We start from the raw sequence: 19630 nt of genomic DNA on the forward strand, positions 1-19630 counted from the left end.
ATTCAAAAGCATTTTGCTACATTAGTTACACATGGAGAAGAAGCTGCTATTAGGAGCTGGTCGAAAGGGATGAGAAATGTTTCAGTGAATTATAGTAGCAACAGTTTCTCCAAGTTTTTTTAAACCCTTAATTTGCACAATTCAAAGGTCTCACAGTCAGGTTTTTGTAATTCTTATAAATTGACAGCAAGAGTCAGATCAAATCTTACATCTAGTTACTGCTGCAGCCCTGAAGGTTCAATCAAAAAATCCTTGCTTCTATCATTGTTCCCCTAAGTTGCTTCCAGAAGAGTGAGGGAATGTGATAACTTCAGCATTCCTCCACCAAGGCACCAAGATTTCCCTCTATATTTGCTCCAAATCTTCTAGTAAGACAAACGAAAGGAGAGGGTGGATGCCCAGAGCATCATTTAGGGTTTACCTTACTGAACCTGAGTTGTCCAAGGTGACACTTTAGGACTCTTTCTTCCCAAGTGAACTTATAGCTTTTGTCCTTATTCCCTTCCTTCCTCCTCCTTCTTCCAATTTTTCCACAACATTACCTGTGTGTGATGAGACACATGACCCTTCATAGGTGAGCCAGTGGTAGAATTCTGTAAATACGAATTTTCAAATTAAGTTGTGAATCTCTGAAAGCACCTAGATTTTCCAGGATCTTATTTATTCATTTTTCTCTGGACATACCTGGTGTTTTTTTTTTTTAAAAAAAAAAAGAGGAAATTTATCTGTGCCTTCAAATTTCAATGAAATCAGAATAACATGGCACTAGTTTTTTTTTATAAAATGGTCTGTACCATGGTCTGTGAAACCTTTTTGATGTCAGGAGCAGTGGTGTTGGTGTCACTACAGCCGTGGATCATGAATTTGAGTCTTGCCACAGACAGGTTTGAAAATAAATGTAGGTTTATTGACATATGAGAAGAGGTTTGGCTTTTTTTTTTTTTTTTCTTCTCTGTGAGATTATATAAGGCTAAAAGGGAGAGAACTAGCAATTTCTTCACACTGTATCTTCCCAAATGAAAAACGTGCTCAGTTCCCGATTACTGATACCCAAACTATTGTCTTCATTGTCCTGTTGTTATCTTCATCCTATTGGGAGCTGTAAAAAAGAAATGAGGATTCAGCTGCTTATGGAACTGCAGAAGAAACAGACTCATGCAAGTCATGTAAGAAATATTACGTGCAAGTGCTCCAATGATTTATTGTAGTTGCTGTATTTTTCTGGAATTTATGTAATTATGGCAAAATCACAGTCCACTTTTGGGGTTTTTTTCATGATTTTGACTTAGGCAACCAAAGTTTTTATTAACCAGGGAATGAAGAACATGTTTTTGAAAGGGATTAAGCAGTGAAATGATGAATGGAACTGTTCCCAAAGCATGCACATAAAGTGATATCATCTAGCTATAGCTGATTTCTGCTCCATCGCTTCAACAGGAAAATAGCTATATTGCTGAAATGATTAGGCTTAGGCTCTATTATTTGCGGTGGTGCTTGACAGTTATGGAGTTGGAATTCAATTTCTTTCATCTAAAGCAGGTGTGCCTTAAAAAAAATCACTCTGCCACTTCTGTACAATGCATGGAGATTGTTGGCTTCTTGCCTGAAAGTGTTTCAGTGCACTTATCCCATTTTCATGCAGCAGAAGTTGTCCAAGAATATCATCCTTGTTTAAATACATGAGCAAATTTTCTTTATCCCAAAACAAGATAAGAGATGATATGAAAAGCTTTATTTTATGCTAGCACATAGATTTAAGAACCCATTTTGAAGGGCATTTTTATAGAAATCTATATTATAAAGCACATAAAGAGGTTGATATTAATTTACTATTTAGGACAAGAAGAAAGGTGCTCCTTAGTCTTGATATATCTGTATTTGATATGACAGGTTAACCTTGATATTAGCATCATGTATCCAAATTTTACTTCCCAGTTTGACTCTAAAATACCCTACCTTAGTTTCTGGTAGTGATATATCCAGGCAGCAGTTGTTTATTTGTGAATAGTACATGGCATGTTTATTTTATATGAAAGGACTCCTACAAGTGCCTGCTGCAATTTAGACAGTTTTAGTTAGAACAAAGATTTGAGTTTACATGAACAAAAGATGTGTAATATCTAGAAGAGTATATGTATTTATTGAGGTCAAATATAAATATATGGGCATGTCTCTGCCATATTACATATTTCCATATATCTGTATACACATTTATGCAGAAATATCTGTCTGGATTTTAGATATGCATATTTGTATATGTAAATTTTATATGTATATAAAATCATAGAATCACAGAACCATTTGGGTTGGGAAAAACCTCTAAATCTGACTGTTAACCCAGAACTGCCAATCCACCACTAAACTATGCCCCTGAGTGCCCCATCTCCATGTCTTTTAAATACTTCCACGGATGGCAACTCCACCACTTTCTTGAGCAATCTGTGACATTGCTTGAACCCCATCTTTGAAGAATTTTCCCCTAATATCCAACCTAAACCTCCCCTGGTGCAACTTGAGTCCATTTTCTCTTATCCTGTCACTTGTTATTTGGGAGAAGAAACCAACCCCTCCCTGGCTACAGCCTCCTTTGAGGTAGTTGTAGAGAGTGAGAAGGTCCCCATGTGGGGCTCTTTTTCTCCAGGCTAAGCCCCTCCAGCTCCCACAGCTGCATATTTTAAGAGTTGTACTCCAGACCCTTCCTCAGCTCCCTTGCCCTTCTTTGGACATATATATTTCTTTATGTTTATATACAAAGTAGGACATATTATGAAATTTAATGTGCTGCAAAGGCCCAGTCCTGTTTTCTTTCAGTAGAATCATGTGTGAAGAAAGTTGGAACATGTATTGAGTACCAAATAGGGCAGAGACTTCTAAGTATTCATGTTATACAAACCTGTCTGCAACCACCCCAAAACTCCATTCTGAAGGCATGTGTCAATTCAAGCCAATGTACCTAAAGGAAAACTTTCCTCTATTCATGAAAAGCTAATGAGAACTGAAGAAAGACACTGTGATTTCCAAATCAGAAATACTTTTCTGTCTTAAGGAGAATATATAGGGTGCACCCTTTTATTGCAGGAAAGGAGCAGAATTCCAAAAGGAACACTTCTATAAGTTTTCTTTCATCATAAGATTCTCTGAAACTAAAAGGGAATTTAAGTATTCACACTGAACATTACCACAGGTCTTTAAATCCTTTAAGAACCAGACAAGCTTCTGTCACCAATAGGATGGAGCACACATGGAGACCCACCCCTGGGTTAGCAGGGACCTGAGCAGGCAGGTTCACTTGGTGGGGCACATCTCTGTGTGGAATTATTTGGACATTTGGGTGCTTTCAGGTCTAGATTAATTAGAGTGTAATATGATGCCTCTGAATTCAACCTGAATACATGAACAACGATGTGCCTCGAAGGTGTTCAGTTATATGATGAGGAAGTCAGTCTTTTTTCTTACTCTAATTGCATTAAATACCCTTAGATTCCTTTGTAATGTGCAAACAGTCGGACCAACATACATGTGTAGCTCGATACTTCATTTGACTTTGCCTTGCTAACCTCATATTACTTTCATTTACTTGTCAAATAACTTACAAAGAGTCAAGCCATTTTTTCATAAAACTCCACAGATGACTAACTTGTGTATTGACTGATGCTGAATACAGCTTGTATAACTCGAGCACCCTGATTTGTGGTTTAATGTCTCTCAATGTATAAATGAAGAAAGTAATAGTGATGTGAAGGTCACTAGCTGCAGCAAAGGCTTGCCTAATATGAGAAATTGTTTATTAAAAACATCATGTATTTTCAGGCTGTACTGAAATCAATAGGATGTTTAATCTTTGGGAGGTAGTCATTGGGTTCATTCCTAGGCAATGAATGTCTTGTTGCTGTTCAATTCACTGCTAAATTCCACTGCTAAAAATATCTACTACAAGATATGCCTGTTCTTAATTATTATTTTCTGTAACAGGCTACATTTCTCAGTACCTTTATGCCTTAGAATAAATATTCAACAGACAGACAAGTTTAGCACATTAATATTTAAACTCTTATTGGGAAAATACACCATCACGATAGCTTGTAGTGTAATATTATGTACCATTTATATCTAACTAGATGACATTGTTTAACTTAAATTAATTCTGTCGGCTTAATTAATGCTATTACTTTAATCCATTTAGGAAGGCAAAAACAACAAGGAAAGCATGATGGTATCAGTTAGGACAACAGATACAATATCAATTTCAGCTTTAGGAAAAACTCCCAGTTGTACGAAATGATGCAGTGATTGCCTTGGTCTCTTTTGGGACTAATGCCAAAGTTTTTAACTGTAGTTCCACTGGAAACGAGGTTTGTTTAGTCTGTTTTGTTTGGGTCACCCCTTGCAGCCCCGAATAAATGTGCTCTAATGGCTGCTCTGAATGCGAAAGTCAGCAGGAGCATTTGTCTTCATGTCTGCCACAAAACTTGCTAAATTATCTGGATCTCTCAGAGAGTCAATACAAATTAAAAGTACGCAGAAGGTTTCTAAGAGAGTGATTGCTATTCTAGCAAGTTCATTAGCCTTCCGAGGAATGCTGTTGGCAGGCTTTGTTTAGCAGAAGCCCAAAACAAAGTAAACCAAAAATGTCAGAAAATGAATTGCAAATCAATTGGCAATATAAATGTGAGGAATAGGATGTAGATGATGAATAATTTAGGGATATGTATATTGTTCCTCCAGGAATCTTATATGCACAACGGGGAACAATACTGAAGATTACAGCAGGGAGAGGGGAATTAACTTGTTTGGGCAAATATGGGCCATCCAGCTTTTCCAAATGCACTGGCAAAACCAGACTCCAGGCACTATTTAGATGGTAGGAAAAAAGTTCTGCAGTGAGGTCTTTTTTTTCCAGTTGCCTGCATCTGTCTCCTCAGTGGTTTCAGTCTACACTGTGAAAAAAGAATCTGCTAAAAATGAATTTTCCCCTCAAATTTTGTGAGAATAAATTGAAGAACAAAAATTAAGTTTAAAGGAAGAAATCAGTCTCCTTAACTGATTTCACTAACTCTCCCAACTGCCTAAAAGAGGCAATTACCTTGCATCTCCTCCCCTAGGAAAAGGAGGATGGCAGGATTCACTTAGCTTTAGGCGCAGTCACCTAGAACATCCCTTGTCAGCTGCTGCTGAAGGAAGGGAAAAGGCTGTTCCTCTCCAATTTAATCCAGGGTTTTTTTGACAACTTTTGCGTGTCACTGCTACTGTATTGTTCCCATTATTTGAAGATTCGCAACAGAAACAGAGCAAAGCATGAGTTTTAATTCCCACGGCAAAAGATAGTGGTGAATCCAGCAGGGAGGAGAGAAGGTTGCAGATGACACAGGCAAGGCTAATGTGCTCAGTGCCTTTTCTTCAGTCTTCTCAGAAAGGTTAAATGTGACAAAAGGTTTGACATGATCAGATTTAACAAGGGAACAGGAATGCAAGGGAGAATAGGTAAGGAACTGAGTATTTAAATTCAGAAAAGTCAGATTTAAGGTCTGTTTACAAGGTTAAATGGCTGGGCAATAAACTGGGATTTGAATTTATGTGATACTATCTACTGTGTATTAAATCCCCGTATGGAACATCTTAGCAAATAAAAGGGTCTTTACATGAAGCAGCTTTTCCAGATCAAGAGATCCTCACATATGAGTTACCCCAGCATATTTAAGGAGGCGGTTTCTAAAGCAGCAGTGATTTGCTTTGAGAACTCCCAAAGGATATAAATAGTCCCAATAAGCATAGTACATCCCTTTAAATGAGGAAAAAGAAGGAAAAGTTAGAGAATGACAGCCAAAGACTCAGACCAAGTTGGTATCTGGAGAGATATTACCATAAATTATTAAACAGTCAATTTATAAGCTTCTCAAGCTTAGTAAGGGAAGCAGCCACTCTGTCCACAAAGAACAGATGCTTTTCACTTTAGAGAGGCTTCTGGTCTGACTCAGACAGTCATGCCAGTAAGTATGATTCATAACAAATAAGTAAGGAGCAAAGCCTGTTTGAGAAAGCATTATCAAGAAATAATTTTATCAAGTCTGTAGGTCCTGATTTTTCTACTATTCTCCACTTTCATTAATGTATTAGACAATGAGATGTCACCTTTTTGAACAATGTTGCACTTGGATGCTGTGCAAGCAGGCTTAGAATTAAAAATCTTTTTGATAAATGGGTGAAACAGCTTGAAATCCATAAGAGAAAATTAAGTAAAGACAATAAAGATGGTGCTTTCAGAGGAAAAGTCAACTGCACAAATGCCAAATGGGAAATAAGTGATAAGGTGTCAGGACTGTGGAAAAGACTGAGCTGCTTGTAAGGCTGTCACAGCAAAATGTAAATCTCTTGCTGTAAATTTATTAATCAGAGACAGGAGAGCCACACAGGGAAGCATCTGCTGGGCACATCAGGAAGGACATGGAGAAACTGGAGTTTAAACAAGTAACAGAGAACAAGGTTTGCAACTTGGTTGGTTTAGCTTTGGAAAATGGGATAAAATCAGGCAGCAGAGACTCTAATTTTCTTCAGACATGTAAATGTTGTCACTGAAAGAACTGCGCCAACTTTTCCCATCAAGGTTGCCCCAAGAAGTATCAGTTTTGCTTGCAACAGATTTGGTTTATGTTTAGTGTCAGGAAAAGCAAAACTGTGCTCAAATAATGTAGTCAAATAATTAAAAAATTACTTAGATAAATTGTGAGATCTCCATGACTGACAGGTTTGGAGAAGGAGTTGATTAAAACCTATTCAGATTGTTTGCTTAAACCCAACCCAGTCTGATAAAGAAACTCTTGGGAGGCCTATTGTCCCAACTTTTTTACAGAAATATGGGTATGTGTACAATTTACTATAATCCATGCTAGTAAATGATCTTTGTATTTTGATGTCTCATAATTTTGATTTTTTGCAGGGGTAGCTCATTTGCTTTCATATAACATAAGCCATGTAATTTAAATTAGACACCATGAAATCCATAATTTTAATTACTAGCTTTGATTCTAGCTTTCAGTAAGGCTCATGGATTGAAGGAAACCTGTTAAGTCCCTTTTATTCAGAACATTTCCTTCTTCACATCAAAGCAATGCACGTCCATATCAGCGTGGCCAATCAGTATTTCTGCAGAATAAGCCCTGAAAATGAAGAGTGCTTCAGACAGTCTTAAAAAATGTGAGATGAATCATTGCTAGAGAGACACGTGTGTTTGCATGTGCCACTGATGACTTGCCATTTTGAACACACATTATTTTAAAAGTTTTTTTTTTTCTGCTTTATTTTTCTTTCAGGACTGATTTAGTGTGTAATAGTTTATTCATGTGATAAAGGAGGGCTGATTGTTTGTTTTAGTATTTTCTCTTAACTGCAACAGAGTTCCACTTTATTTGTGAAATGACAAATATCCTTGCACATCCACAACTAGAATGATGCTCTAAAGCAATACTGGGAATCTTGGTTTGATGGATCCAAAAGGGCAAATCTTGACCCTTGAAAGGGAATTCTCCTGGATATAAGCACGAGCATAGAATAATTCCAGTTTATCTTGTCTTATCCCTGCTTCCATTTAGACTTCTTCTGTTAATTATTTGAGAAAATGTGCACTTCACTTTCCTAGGCCACAGCCAACCTGTTTAATAGATTTTTTTTATACATGGAAAATTACAACACTTACTCATCTTATCTACATCAGCCGCATTTCCTTATTGGTGTAGGAGCTGTAGTTTAGTATGAGAATGTACCTGTTAGGAAAATCTATACGGAACTTTAATTGTGATATTAAAATCTAATTATCATTAACAGAATTAAGTGACTGTCTGAACAGATTTTCATGGTTTCTCTTAATGCTTTGTGTAATTGAAAGGAAAATACGTTGATTTTTGCCCCCAGCCTTTCAGTGTAGGTAAATGAAAGGGCAACCCTCCTGTTTGGAGATGTGGAAATTGGGTCAGTCAAGTGGAATAGTAGAATAGTGTTTGAGTTCCAGGAAATGACTGTGGCTTAAAAAAACCCAGACAGTTTTGTCTTAGTGGTGATGCAGGGCATAAACTGGACTTGAGGACATAAATTGATGTGAGGGTCAGGTCAAGCCCAGCTGTCAGATGTTCTATAACCTTGCAAACCATGCTGGTTGCTGGATATATCTTATTTCTCAACTCAATGCTTCTCAAATTCATACAAAACATATTTGCATGAACTGGACTCATCTTGGAAAAGAGCCTCTAACAAAGTTACTTGGAGAAGTAACAAAGATCCCCCTCTGATCATGAGAATGCTTTGGTGTTTTACCTTTGGATAGGTCTGTAGTGATATTTGATGCAGAGTTTGAGGTCAAGCTCAGCATGAAGAAGTGAGCTGTCTGTGGACTTTGGAAACTGGAGTGGAGAAGGAGGGAACAAGAGCAATTTTTGCTCACTGACCTCCTGGGTGCAAGACCTGAGATTTCATGTTGTGAACAGGAGGAAAAGTTAGGAATGCAGGGCGATGAAAAGCAAGTGAGGGGTGTCTAGCAGGAAGGAGCAGGTTGTCCTTGCAATTCAAAAAGGTTTCAGATTTGCCTGGACTGCAACTGGATGTTTTTCTCCAGGTTTTTCTCTGTAGATGATTAGTGGGTTTGGACTGGAACACTGTATTAAGGAGGACCCCAACTACCAGAATAGACACATCTTTTCAGGGTTCTATGTTTGAAATATTAAACTTCCATAAGAGAAAATTCTATCTAGAACTTGGATACAGGGTTAGTTTGCAGCTGAGCAACCATTAAACTCCCTTTAAAATATTCTTATTTACATCTTCCATAAGGTTAACAAAACTTTAATCCATTTACCTGTAAACAACTTCAGTTACATTTGAATATTTTTGTCCTTACTATAAGAGTCAGTGGGTTTGGACCTTACCTTCTTTTCACATGCTGAACCAGTGTAGCCACTTATGCAAGCACAGACATTTGGTCTTATGCATCTGCTTCCGAATAGACATTTTTGCTCACAAAGTGCTAAAAATGAAAGACAAAATTTTTTAGAAATACACTTATTCTAAGTCTTTTCATTAGGAACTGAATATTTAGGTGCTCTTGAAAATTAAAGATGTTTTTTCACAGGCTTTTTATGCCTATGTGTCTCTTATGTTTACCATTTCCTTTACTTTTTTTCTTTTTTCCCAATGACAGGGAAAGGGAAGACTGTAGCAAAGCAATAACCTCGGCTCAGCAGGAAATGGAACAGTTCAAGGCCTAATTTTGAAAGCCAGGATACATTCTGGGCATTGATGTTTGGGTAAGATTTGTGCCAAAATTGATTTTCTTTCGTTCCAATCAAAATCAATAAGAGCTGTTAAAAGATGGGGTCTCGAGCTGAGATGAAAAAATATGTTAAAGATGTACTTCCAAAGGTGATGTTAACACCATAAATAAATAAATGGGAGAATTTGATGAACTGTACACTTTGCACCTCTGGAAACCAGGGTATAAGAACATGTGATTTCATGGGCACACAGAATCAGTAACAAGCTACTTATCCCAAGGAAAAAGGAATCAGAAAATTTTTTTATCTTATCTAGAATACCATAGTCTAGTATTCATAGAGGCCCATTAATGTGAAGATATTCTGTTAATAAAAGAATCAATGGTGTGTTTTTTTTTAAGAGAGAAAAAATAATTAATCAAATTTCAGCTAGTTTTTTATCCTCATTAGCAGTTTCTATTGTTATGACATTGTTTTGGCATAGAGGAAAGAGAACAGCCAATTCATAGGGCACCAATTCAAGAAGAACACACATGTCACAGTATTTTAATTAGATCTCATGAGTTAAACCTTCCATAAATATTGCCAGACTATTGTATCCTAGTTACAGTCAGCCAAATTAAATGCCTTCAAAACTGGTCAGAAGTGAATCAACAAGTGGCTTTTTATATTTTCTTGTGTGGCAGAGGCATATAGGAAGCTGCCAACCATGCACCATTAAGACAGAGCTGAAAATAAAGTAGAGCCATGTCTATGATCCTACACCATCTCCTTCAACACAGACCAAAATGTTCCATTGGTTTTAAATAATTTGCTGTATCCCCATGATGGATTTTTTTACAGATTTAAGATATTCTGGGGCTTAAGGATCAGCTTCCAAACTGCCGGTTTGTTGGACTTAGGTTCTGATTTTGACACAGATTTGAGTTCATGCAAATACTTTGTGTTGAGATTGGTAGTCTCAGAGCTAGACCAGGGTAGTGAAGTTCCTTTAGAAAACACTATGAGATCCTAAGCTTTCCAAATGTGATTCTCAGAGTTATAATAATTGTTATAATGACCTTGGGAGGCCAATGGCAAGACGTTGAACAACACCTGGAATTTGTACTGGTTTTGTTCTATCAGATTACCATGGCAGCTAACATTCAGTGAGGAGGCTGAGATTTTGCCAGAGTAGGGAACATTAAACTCTAAATATCTACAGCAAACTTCAGACCTGCTAGCTATGGGGCAGAGGAGGACCAGACTTACTGCCACTGTACACATCTCAAAGAGGAGAGGCTGTAAACAGCTTTGCAAACTGCTCTTACCCTTACGAGTAGAGTCAGGTACTGAGCGTTCATGTTGTGTCAGAACCACTGACCTGTAACGTGTCCAGAACAAGAACACACAGAGACCTGCATGTGCTGCTGACCTTCAGGTGCTCCTGTTTGAAAAGTCAGCTGTGTCAGTGGTGATTTGCTGTAGGACTCCAGTGACCTGGAGCTGGGAACTTGCTTTCCTAGTGTATGAGCTAGTTGATGTATTTCTGATGTTTCGAAAAGGTAAAAGTGCTGTTTTCTTGAAACAAGATTTTAAGAAGAAAACACATTTTTTTTAGGTGTCTGTTGCAAAACATTCCTTAAGGTCCAGAACGGGCAATTGCAAACTTCTGAATTTCTCCTTCTTCTGGAAGGTAAAGGCCAAGTTTGAATTCTGGGTGTGGATGGGACAGAGGAGGGATGGAATGACACTCGAGCTAGAACAGTGAGCTCATCAGCTGCTGAACGATTCTCCAGCTCCTCCGTGAACCTTGAAAGGGCTCAGATTTATAATTGCAAAAAATTTCATTCACTGGAACAAAAACATGTTAGCATTGTCAGCAGAAGGGTCTCCTTGTGCCCACTCCAGTTTTGTTCCTCTGCATGATAAGTAGGAAGAGAAAGAACTCAGTATGATACTCTTATTAATGAGACAACTGTATCAATTTCTATTTTTCATTTCACATGAACTTGGGCTGGGGAAAAATGGAACCTGATTCTCCTTTCAGCTTGGTAGTGGATCAAGTAAGAACAGGTAATGCAAAGATTTTTCTATAGACCCCTATATCATCTGGGGGTGTTCTGGTAGACATGGGCAGAAGAAGAGACATTAGATAAGGTACTAAGCTTTTTTTTTGTTGTTTTTCTCCCTGTGGTTTTTCTGATGCAAACAAAGTAAAGAGAGGGAAACTATTCCTTCCTTTTTTCATCCTTTGCTACCTGCCTGTCTCTCTATGTCCACCTCCTGCTTCTTCCTGTAGTGCTTAGAAAAACAAGAGCTCAGTCAGGAGAAAAGTCAAAAACATTTTGGAGGAAAATTGGAATTGACATCACAGGGGATAATAACATAGCTGAAGTTCAAATGAATATTTCATAAATGTATTTACAAGGGATGCTAAGCCTCTAAACACTAAAAATGACACTGGCTATGTATGCATTATCCTGTACAGATTCAGCAAAGTCATTTAACAAGCTAAGCTTATGTTAAAATTATAATCAATAAATGCCAATTACAGAAAGAGATTTATCCCTGCATGTTAAAAGAACAGAGCTATAATTTGCATGCAAACGACATTCTTTTCAAAAGAATTTTCTGGTTTTTTTAAGGTTTGAAAGGGTTACACAGGAAGGCTGGAAGAAAGCCTGCCTGAGATGTTGTTCAAGGCAGAGAGAGAACGGGGGAGAATACTGAGGAAATTATAAGGCCATAAGCTTGACACTTATAACATGCAAATAAAGAGAAGATATTCTGAAGGGCAATGAGGAGCCGGTATGGGTTCAATAATATTAGAACAGAAGATAGCAGCATGAATTTTAATGATGAAGATCCTTCACAACTATAACCTTCTTATACTTTATAATTAATTATCAGAATTATACCTTGATCCTGCATTCAGGGCCTTAAAAAACAGATTTATACTCCTGGCTGGAAGCCTTCTGAATGTACTGGGTTGTGTTTTGGCTATATTTGTTGGGATAATGAGATTGTACTGCCAGGTGTTGACTTATTTGGTCTAATGTTTCTTTCCTATCTCATGAAAATAGAGATATGAGTTACCACCATGGGAGGCAAGGGAAAGCCTTGCCTCCCTCCAGCTCATAGGTTGGAGCTTTAGACTGGATATCTAATATGGAATGGGAAGGAAATCTCTAATGGGAACACAAGGTGACCCTTGGATACTGTTTCTTTCTTTTTACAGAAGGAAGTTTTTGAATGTTTTTACTGCTGTCATGAAAGCTAAAAAGAAGAATCAAACCAGAAAAAAAAAAAAAAAACCTAGTAGAAGAAGCCTAATCTATAAAGCTTCTGGTTTCTGCAGTTGAGACATTTTGAATATTTCAAATTACCTTTTTTAACCTGTCCTTCCAAAAGTCTATTTCCCTACATTTGCAGTATAGTCTGAAACTCGACCATTATTCCTTAAACTGTGCTCCTCAAAGTCATAGGTATTTATCAAGGATAATGTGTGTATTCCACCATACACCTTATTTGTTGGGACAAATGACCTATTTTATCGATTCTCTTTCAGAAGCCGTTCTGTTCAGTTACAGATGAGTGGGGAAGAAAACTATTCTTTTGACTGACCTCTTTATTTACAGTCTGATAAAGGAAGACTATTGTGTTTTATCCATTACCAGTGCCTCCTAGAAGTCCCTTCTTTTAATCTTGCCAAATTCTTTAGTTTAGCTGTAGCTAGAGATGGGTGAAACTGCAAATAAACAATCCCACACAGATATCTCTGGAATGCCATTGTGAGTTTGGCTGATTGTAGCATTAAGAAATCATAATTCACTGCATTACACGGACATGCAATTTCATTGTGCATCATTGCAAAAGAGGCAGAGTTTTTGCTTGTGTGATTCCATCCCCAAAACACATCAGACCTGCTCCAAATCAGATATGAGTTCCTTAATGTGTGGTGAAGACCTCTGATATTACAGAGGTCTCTCTGAGACATTTTCAAAATATTTTAGACATAAAATTATCCCAACTTAGACATTGCTAATCGTTACAGGAGAATGGAAAATTTGTTCTAGGATAAAACCACTGAGTTTGTCTGATGGAAGGCTGAAGCATTTTGGGCTATCACTTATAAAAAAGATCTATGTCTTTTTTTCCTGGTGAAAGGTGGGAGAAAATCTGAGATGTTGGTATTTTCAGTTGTAAATATTTAATTTAGTTATTAGAGACCTAAAAGTAGAGAATGTCATGTTTTGCTTTATCTGGTTTTATAGAAGGCTGAAGAGAAAAGATTTAGAGAAGATTTGTTGTGGCAGCTGTATCTACTGCTGCCTCCAAATATCTTCTTGAACTGTCCATGTAGGCTTAGAAACTGTACTGACGAAGGTGATCTGTGACTTTTTAAAGATAAATGAAAAGTAGATGTCCAATATAAATTTTTAGTATTGGTCCATTGTCTCTTTTGTTGGTCTAATGGCCTACTCTGGCTATCTCCGTAGAGAGGACTGAAACAATTTATTCTATCTGAAAATAGTAGTGGAAGTCTCTGTAAATCCTTTGGTTTAGTCACCCTATTGGATGTATGTCAGGAAAAAATGAGGTTCGAGGTGTAGGTGAAACCTGTATCTGCATTTCCATCTCTGCCATCCCAATAAGGGCAGCTCAGTGAATCCACAGGCTGCAAAGAATGAAGCTTGGGTTAATTAATCTTTTCCTACCCTAGAAAAAAACCCAGAGAAGCAATCCAGACATAATGGATTCTGGATAGTGGAGAAGGTACAGTGATTGCTGAGAAAAGTTATCCTCTGGTTTGTTACGTGTAGAGTGAGGTGAAATATTTTCCATTTGTGAAATGGAAAAAAGTGAGATTAATAAAATGGAAGCATTTGAGATTAATCATATGAAAAATATAGAATTAATAGATAATATAGTATTAGATTCACATATAGTACAATCAGCAATAGTTATTGTTTCAATACGATGTTATAGAATAAGTATAAATAATAAATATCTTAAATAATATTCGAATATAATGAATAATATGTTGCTACTACTTTCTTATCTTAAAATGTGAACATTTTGCTCTGTTGTTGAGTTTAACAGCAGAAGTCTGTAGTAAAAGTGTGCAAATCAAGGCCATCTTCAGCCTTGTTAATGCTTTAGCGAAGCCCAGAATTTGGGCACACACATCCAAGCAAGAAGGGCATGCTGAGCACAGGGAAACCTCAGGAGCTTAAATGTGACAAAGCAGTTTTGCACAGGGGAGTAGTGAGATGAATCAAACACCTCCTTTCCAGAAACACACTGGCTCTGGCAGAATGTGTGGATTTGGCCCACTATCCCTGTGCTGCTGGGAGATGGGAAAAGGGCCAAAGTAAAACAAGGACAACAGAAAGAGGCAACCAGAGGTTGGTTACAGTCAGCAGCTTGCATGGCAGTGCCAGAGCTGAGGGAAAGGTGAGAAGGGGAAGCACTCAGGAGGCTTTTTATATTTAGGCAGGTAAATACATTTTTCATCGAGTTCTGGATTTGAGGGAATAACCTCCCATGAAAACATAAAACCTGACTTGCTTTCAGGGGTTACACTTCTGTGCAAAATTTTCTGCCTAACATCTGTGAGGATGAAGACTTTCCTGTTCCCCTGTTTCACCCCTGCCTTACTGTAAATACCCTGGAGCAACATTATAAGACCTCACCATCTGCTTTCTTTCCCCTTAAAAACCCAGAAATTCCAATCACTTGGTGATTATTTGGGTTTTCTGTGGGACCTGGGATTTTCAGCCAGATCCTTTTGGACAAAAAAAAAAAAAAAAAGATTTAACCTCCCAGTACAGTGAAAACATGGGAAGAAATAGTAAAACACGAGTGATTATCAAGTGAAGGGATTTGGAGCAAAGTTCCAAAGGTTAGGTAGATCTATAAAAAGTTACCTGGGCTTGTGTGCCTGCACAGGACAGCAGAAATTGTTAATGACAGTAAGCCTTACTTGTCTTTCACAGGAACAAGCACCATTTGTTTGTTTATTTAATAAACTGAGTCAAGAGTATGTCACCAATGAATAAATAACTTTAAACATCCCCATGTTTGAACTAGAAGACAGCTGGCACAAAGAAACAATTACACAGCCATTGGGATTTCACTGACAAAAGATTTCCATAAGTAATTATGCTCTGCGAGTGTGAGAGGAAAGGAAGATTGCCCTTTAAAGGGGATAATGCCTTGATATTTTCCTCATCTCCTTATGCTGTAAAGCTAATAGCAGACACAAACTGAAGTGACCCTCTTTGTAACTGGCAATAACAGGTCTCTTCCTATTTCTGGTCTTCCAATCCCTTCAAATGCAAATAATTCCAGTCATCTTGGTGGTCAGTCTGAACATGGAGGATTTACAGGGTCTGGCTCTAAGGTTGGCAGATACATAGGATTTCTTTCTGTGCTTAATGCCACCTAGGTATTTCCTTTTCTCCTTGAATCTTTCTTTTTTATCTTATATTTCAAATTATTGAATTTAAAAACTATTTATTTTGTCTGACAGGTTGAGCTCATGATCCACATAATAAAAAGATGAGTCAGGCCTCTTTCTCATGCTGATGTTGAGTCCAGAAATGTCTTTGAAAGTAATAGTTTTACTGGCAGCATAGGACAGTTCTGACAAATAAAAGGCAGAATTTAGGTGCTAATCATGTTATGGTTGACTTTTACACATAATGGAATCATAGAATCATTTAGGTTGGAAAAGACATTTAAGATGATCGAGTTCAACCATATACCTAACACAATATACACATAGGAGAGAATTTAATGCGTAAAAATCTCCGGTGCTATGTGCATGGTTACAGAGCTGTGGTAAATGAAGGATCACTTACGGGTCTGGCACAGCATTCCCACCCATCCTCTGGAGCACTCGCAGATGTTTGGACCGACACATTCTCCACCGTTCAGACATTTCTGCAGGCAAACAGCTGAACAGGTTGACATGAAACAAGTGAGAAGATGTACGTGATATATCTGTGTGCTCAAGGTCTGTCTGAAAGGTGACCTGCTAGGCTTTGTTCCATATGGCTAACTTCCAGAGAAGTGAATGTGTTCTGTTCATCACATAATCAGTATTCAGGATTCCTTGATATTTTCTTCTTAAAAATTTTATCTTTGATGACTGTCTACTGGGAGACTTGCAATTTCTAATGCTCAGTTCACCATCAGCTGAGAATAATCTCCATATGACATATTCATAAGTGTCATATGCCTATTATGTGTTCCACGTCAAAAATAAAGATTTTCGTAGTAAAGTCTGATATGTTTGTTGCATATATTGTTTGTTCAGAGATCCTGAAAGAGTGCATGATATGTGTGAGAGACACTTCCTTTCTTCAGTATATCTGAATAAATTATTAATATTATAAATTCAAACCACTGGTTCTGAAATCATATTTACTATCAGGACCCAAAGGGTAAAAAGCCAATATTTTAATCTGGTTTACATACAGGATGTCACCTTGATTATAAATTTATTCAGTTTATCTGTCAGCTTCATGGTAATGAATATCCATGTAAGGAAAAATGTTCCTTGAAAATATTGCAGGGTGAGAGGGTTTTTTTTTTAATTACATTTTTATGTAACTGTAGTCAGATCTGGTAGAGTTACAGAGTAAGAACACGTCATTCTCCAAATTATGCACCAATGACCTTGAGAGTACATCAGTCTGGAAGGGTTTATAGCAGGCTTTAAATAGTTCTGTATTTTGAAATATATGACATTTCTCTGCAAAATATAACAAAATATGTGAAGCTGTTAAAACATAAAATCAGTGCTTCAAGTTTAATACTATAAAAATGAATTTCCATAACAAGATGTATAGCAGAGCTGCATGAAGCAGAACCAGGGTTCCCCTACACAGCTTTTTCTCCTTTGCAAGCATCAACTGTTTATATTTTACATTATCTGTACTTAAAACCAGCTTTCTTCAAACTGCAGAAGTAGCAAAACAGATTTTTTTTCACTATATTGTTTTTTAGTATTAAAAAAAGATTACAACTGATGTTGACTGGCCCAAGTAATAATAATCTGTTTGATGGGCTCTAGAGGTGCTTACGTTTGTTGCAGTGGTTTCCCCTCCAACCAGATGGGCAGTCACAGACATTTGGGTGGACACATTTCCCTCCATTCATGCACGTGGGATCACAGACACCTGCAGGAACACATCAAGGGAAGAATGTGGTAGCTGGGAAATGAGGGAAGGCTTTAGGAGAGACTTACTTGCTTCCCTGCAGCAGATTCATCTGCTTGTAATTAAAAAACTGGAAAGTAATTTGGATTTGAGAATCTGAAACACAAAGGCTTGATAACTCCCATAAATCCTTCCAGAAAATGTTGTGCCTTGTGTGGAAACTCTTTGGGGGAAGCTCTGTTAAGAGCTGCCTCACCAGAAAAAGCAGAGGCACTGATTAAAAAGATTCTCAGAAAAGCAAGTGGGCAGGCCAACTGCTTGTTAGAGCTTTCTCTTCCTCATTGGAAAATTCCTCATTCATGTTCTCAGATGTTCATTTGGATAAGAAAAGACTTGAAGAGGATAGATTGCTTTCACACAATTTTGGGTATGTTTTTGCATTCAACCAAGTGTAAAGACTAAACAGATCTGTTCCTCCACTGTCTCTTTGTACCATTATTTGTTAAGTTACTTACCTTTTTACTTTTTTCTTTCATACAAATAAAATCAAAAGCTGTTCTTTCAACCAGAGGAAAACAGAGATTTTTTTGTTGATTTCATTAGGAATCTAAGCTCTAACTTTTTTGTCTCACATTAAGCTGTATTTATCAGTATTGTCTTAGAACATCCATCATTAAAATCTCACTGTTCTGGTAAGTCAAACATCTGCAATCCCAACCTGCTTTGATATAGGTAGATACCCAAATTCTTCTCCTATTTCTCCTTGCCTGTTAGGGTATGCGTAGGAAGGACCCATCAGAGGCAGGATAATTCAGAAACATGGCAGTGCTGGTATGATGGGAGTGGGAATGATTTGCATTTCACATGGAAGAAGGCATTTGATAAGTGAGTGGAGTACAAAAAGCCATGTTACACAGCAAGTGTCTGGACTAAGGTATGAGAGCCAAGTCAGGAGGAGTCTGGCAGTGAAGGTGTGAGAACACATTTGTGTGGAATGGCTCCTGCCATGCTTGAAACTTTACACATACAGAGGATTTGCCAGTGACTCATTAACAGCAGTGGTGACCAGTGCCAGCCCTCCCTGCTTGCAGAGATGGGTGGCTGTGGAGCACCCAGCTCCTCCTTAGCAGGGAGCAGCTTCCTGCTTCTGCAGGCACCGAGGGGCTGACAGCTAAAGCACAGCACTACAGTGCCTTCATTAGCCTTGAGGTTGTGATGTCTTTTAGCACATCAGCAGTAAGAACAGAACTTGAATGCTAATGCTGCAGCAATTCTGATTTTCAAGTCATCACTACATACAGGACTCTGAACTACCACAACCCTCCCTCAGACCTTTACTGCAGAAGGTGGAATCCTGAAAGGAGCTTCAAAATAGGAATGATTACTGAAAAATAGCATGCAAAAATACAGCAACTGTTATTTGACGGGAGAATAACCTTCTGTTCCTCTCTCAGGGACGATCAGGCATTTTTAGGTTGGTAAATTTAGGTTCCCTAATTATTCCTCTGATGTACTGAAATATTGCTTTTGTGGCACTTTGTGTCCTGGTCTATCCCTTTGGTCCAGATGCTGCTGCACTGGCAGCTTTTAGCATTATATTGCTGCTCTTGCTTGGCTGCCACATTTACATTTTGTTCTGTGCCAAGACTCCTGGATCCCTAAGCACAGTGACCTGCCCTTAAGCACGGCAGACTTGCCCACGCTTATAGGAGCTGCTTGGATCCCAGCCCTTAAACTGTCATCCTCTATTTCCTTCTTTCTCCATCTCTCCTGATCCATGTTGTAATCTTGGCCTCTGCTTACCAAGGCTAACAGGGATCCACAGTTCTTGCTGAGCTATCAAAAAATGCTGCAACCACTAGTTAAAACCTGGGATGAGTTCAAAATGTCATGGCATCCATAACTCTGAAATGATTTAATCTCTTATTTTGCCTCTTCCTTTTTCTCTCCCTTTTGATTTCACATCTCCAATAATAGACTTTTGACCCGCAATCTTCTGTTCTGTTGTATTTGACTTGGCATTTCAATTATAAAGCAGCTTGGACATTCAGAATTTAGAAAAGATGATCCCAAATCAAAAATTTGTTTCTAGATTGCAAATGACCTTATGCTTTGTGATATTGATGGACCATAGTATTCCCAATGCTAACCTGCTGTCCCAAAAACTATAGATTTGGTTTTGAGATCATATGAAACTTGTACAATGTCTTTTGTCCACCTCTT

General features: G+C 37.8%; 1 protein-coding gene across 1 annotated transcript in view; it reads right to left on the reverse strand.

The window, feature by feature from the left end:
• Window positions 1-885: 885 nt before the first annotated feature.
• LOC135417444 (von Willebrand factor D and EGF domain-containing protein-like) overlaps window positions 886-19630 on the reverse strand; it is a 177783-nt gene continuing 159038 nt past the window's right edge. The window contains exons 26-29 of the mRNA XM_064661620.1: window positions 17333-17428; window positions 16106-16201; window positions 8913-9010; window positions 886-1099 (exon numbers count right to left, since the gene is read on the reverse strand). Of these exons, the coding sequence (XP_064517690.1) occupies window positions 1085-1099; window positions 8913-9010; window positions 16106-16201; window positions 17333-17428 (305 nt within the window). The 3' untranslated portion in view covers window positions 886-1084. The remainder of the gene's footprint in view (window positions 1100-8912; window positions 9011-16105; window positions 16202-17332; window positions 17429-19630) is intronic.

This window comes from Pseudopipra pipra, chromosome 7, assembly GCF_036250125.1.
Source record: "Pseudopipra pipra isolate bDixPip1 chromosome 7, bDixPip1.hap1, whole genome shotgun sequence".
Classification (NCBI taxonomy): domain Eukaryota; kingdom Metazoa; phylum Chordata; class Aves; order Passeriformes; family Pipridae; genus Pseudopipra; species Pseudopipra pipra.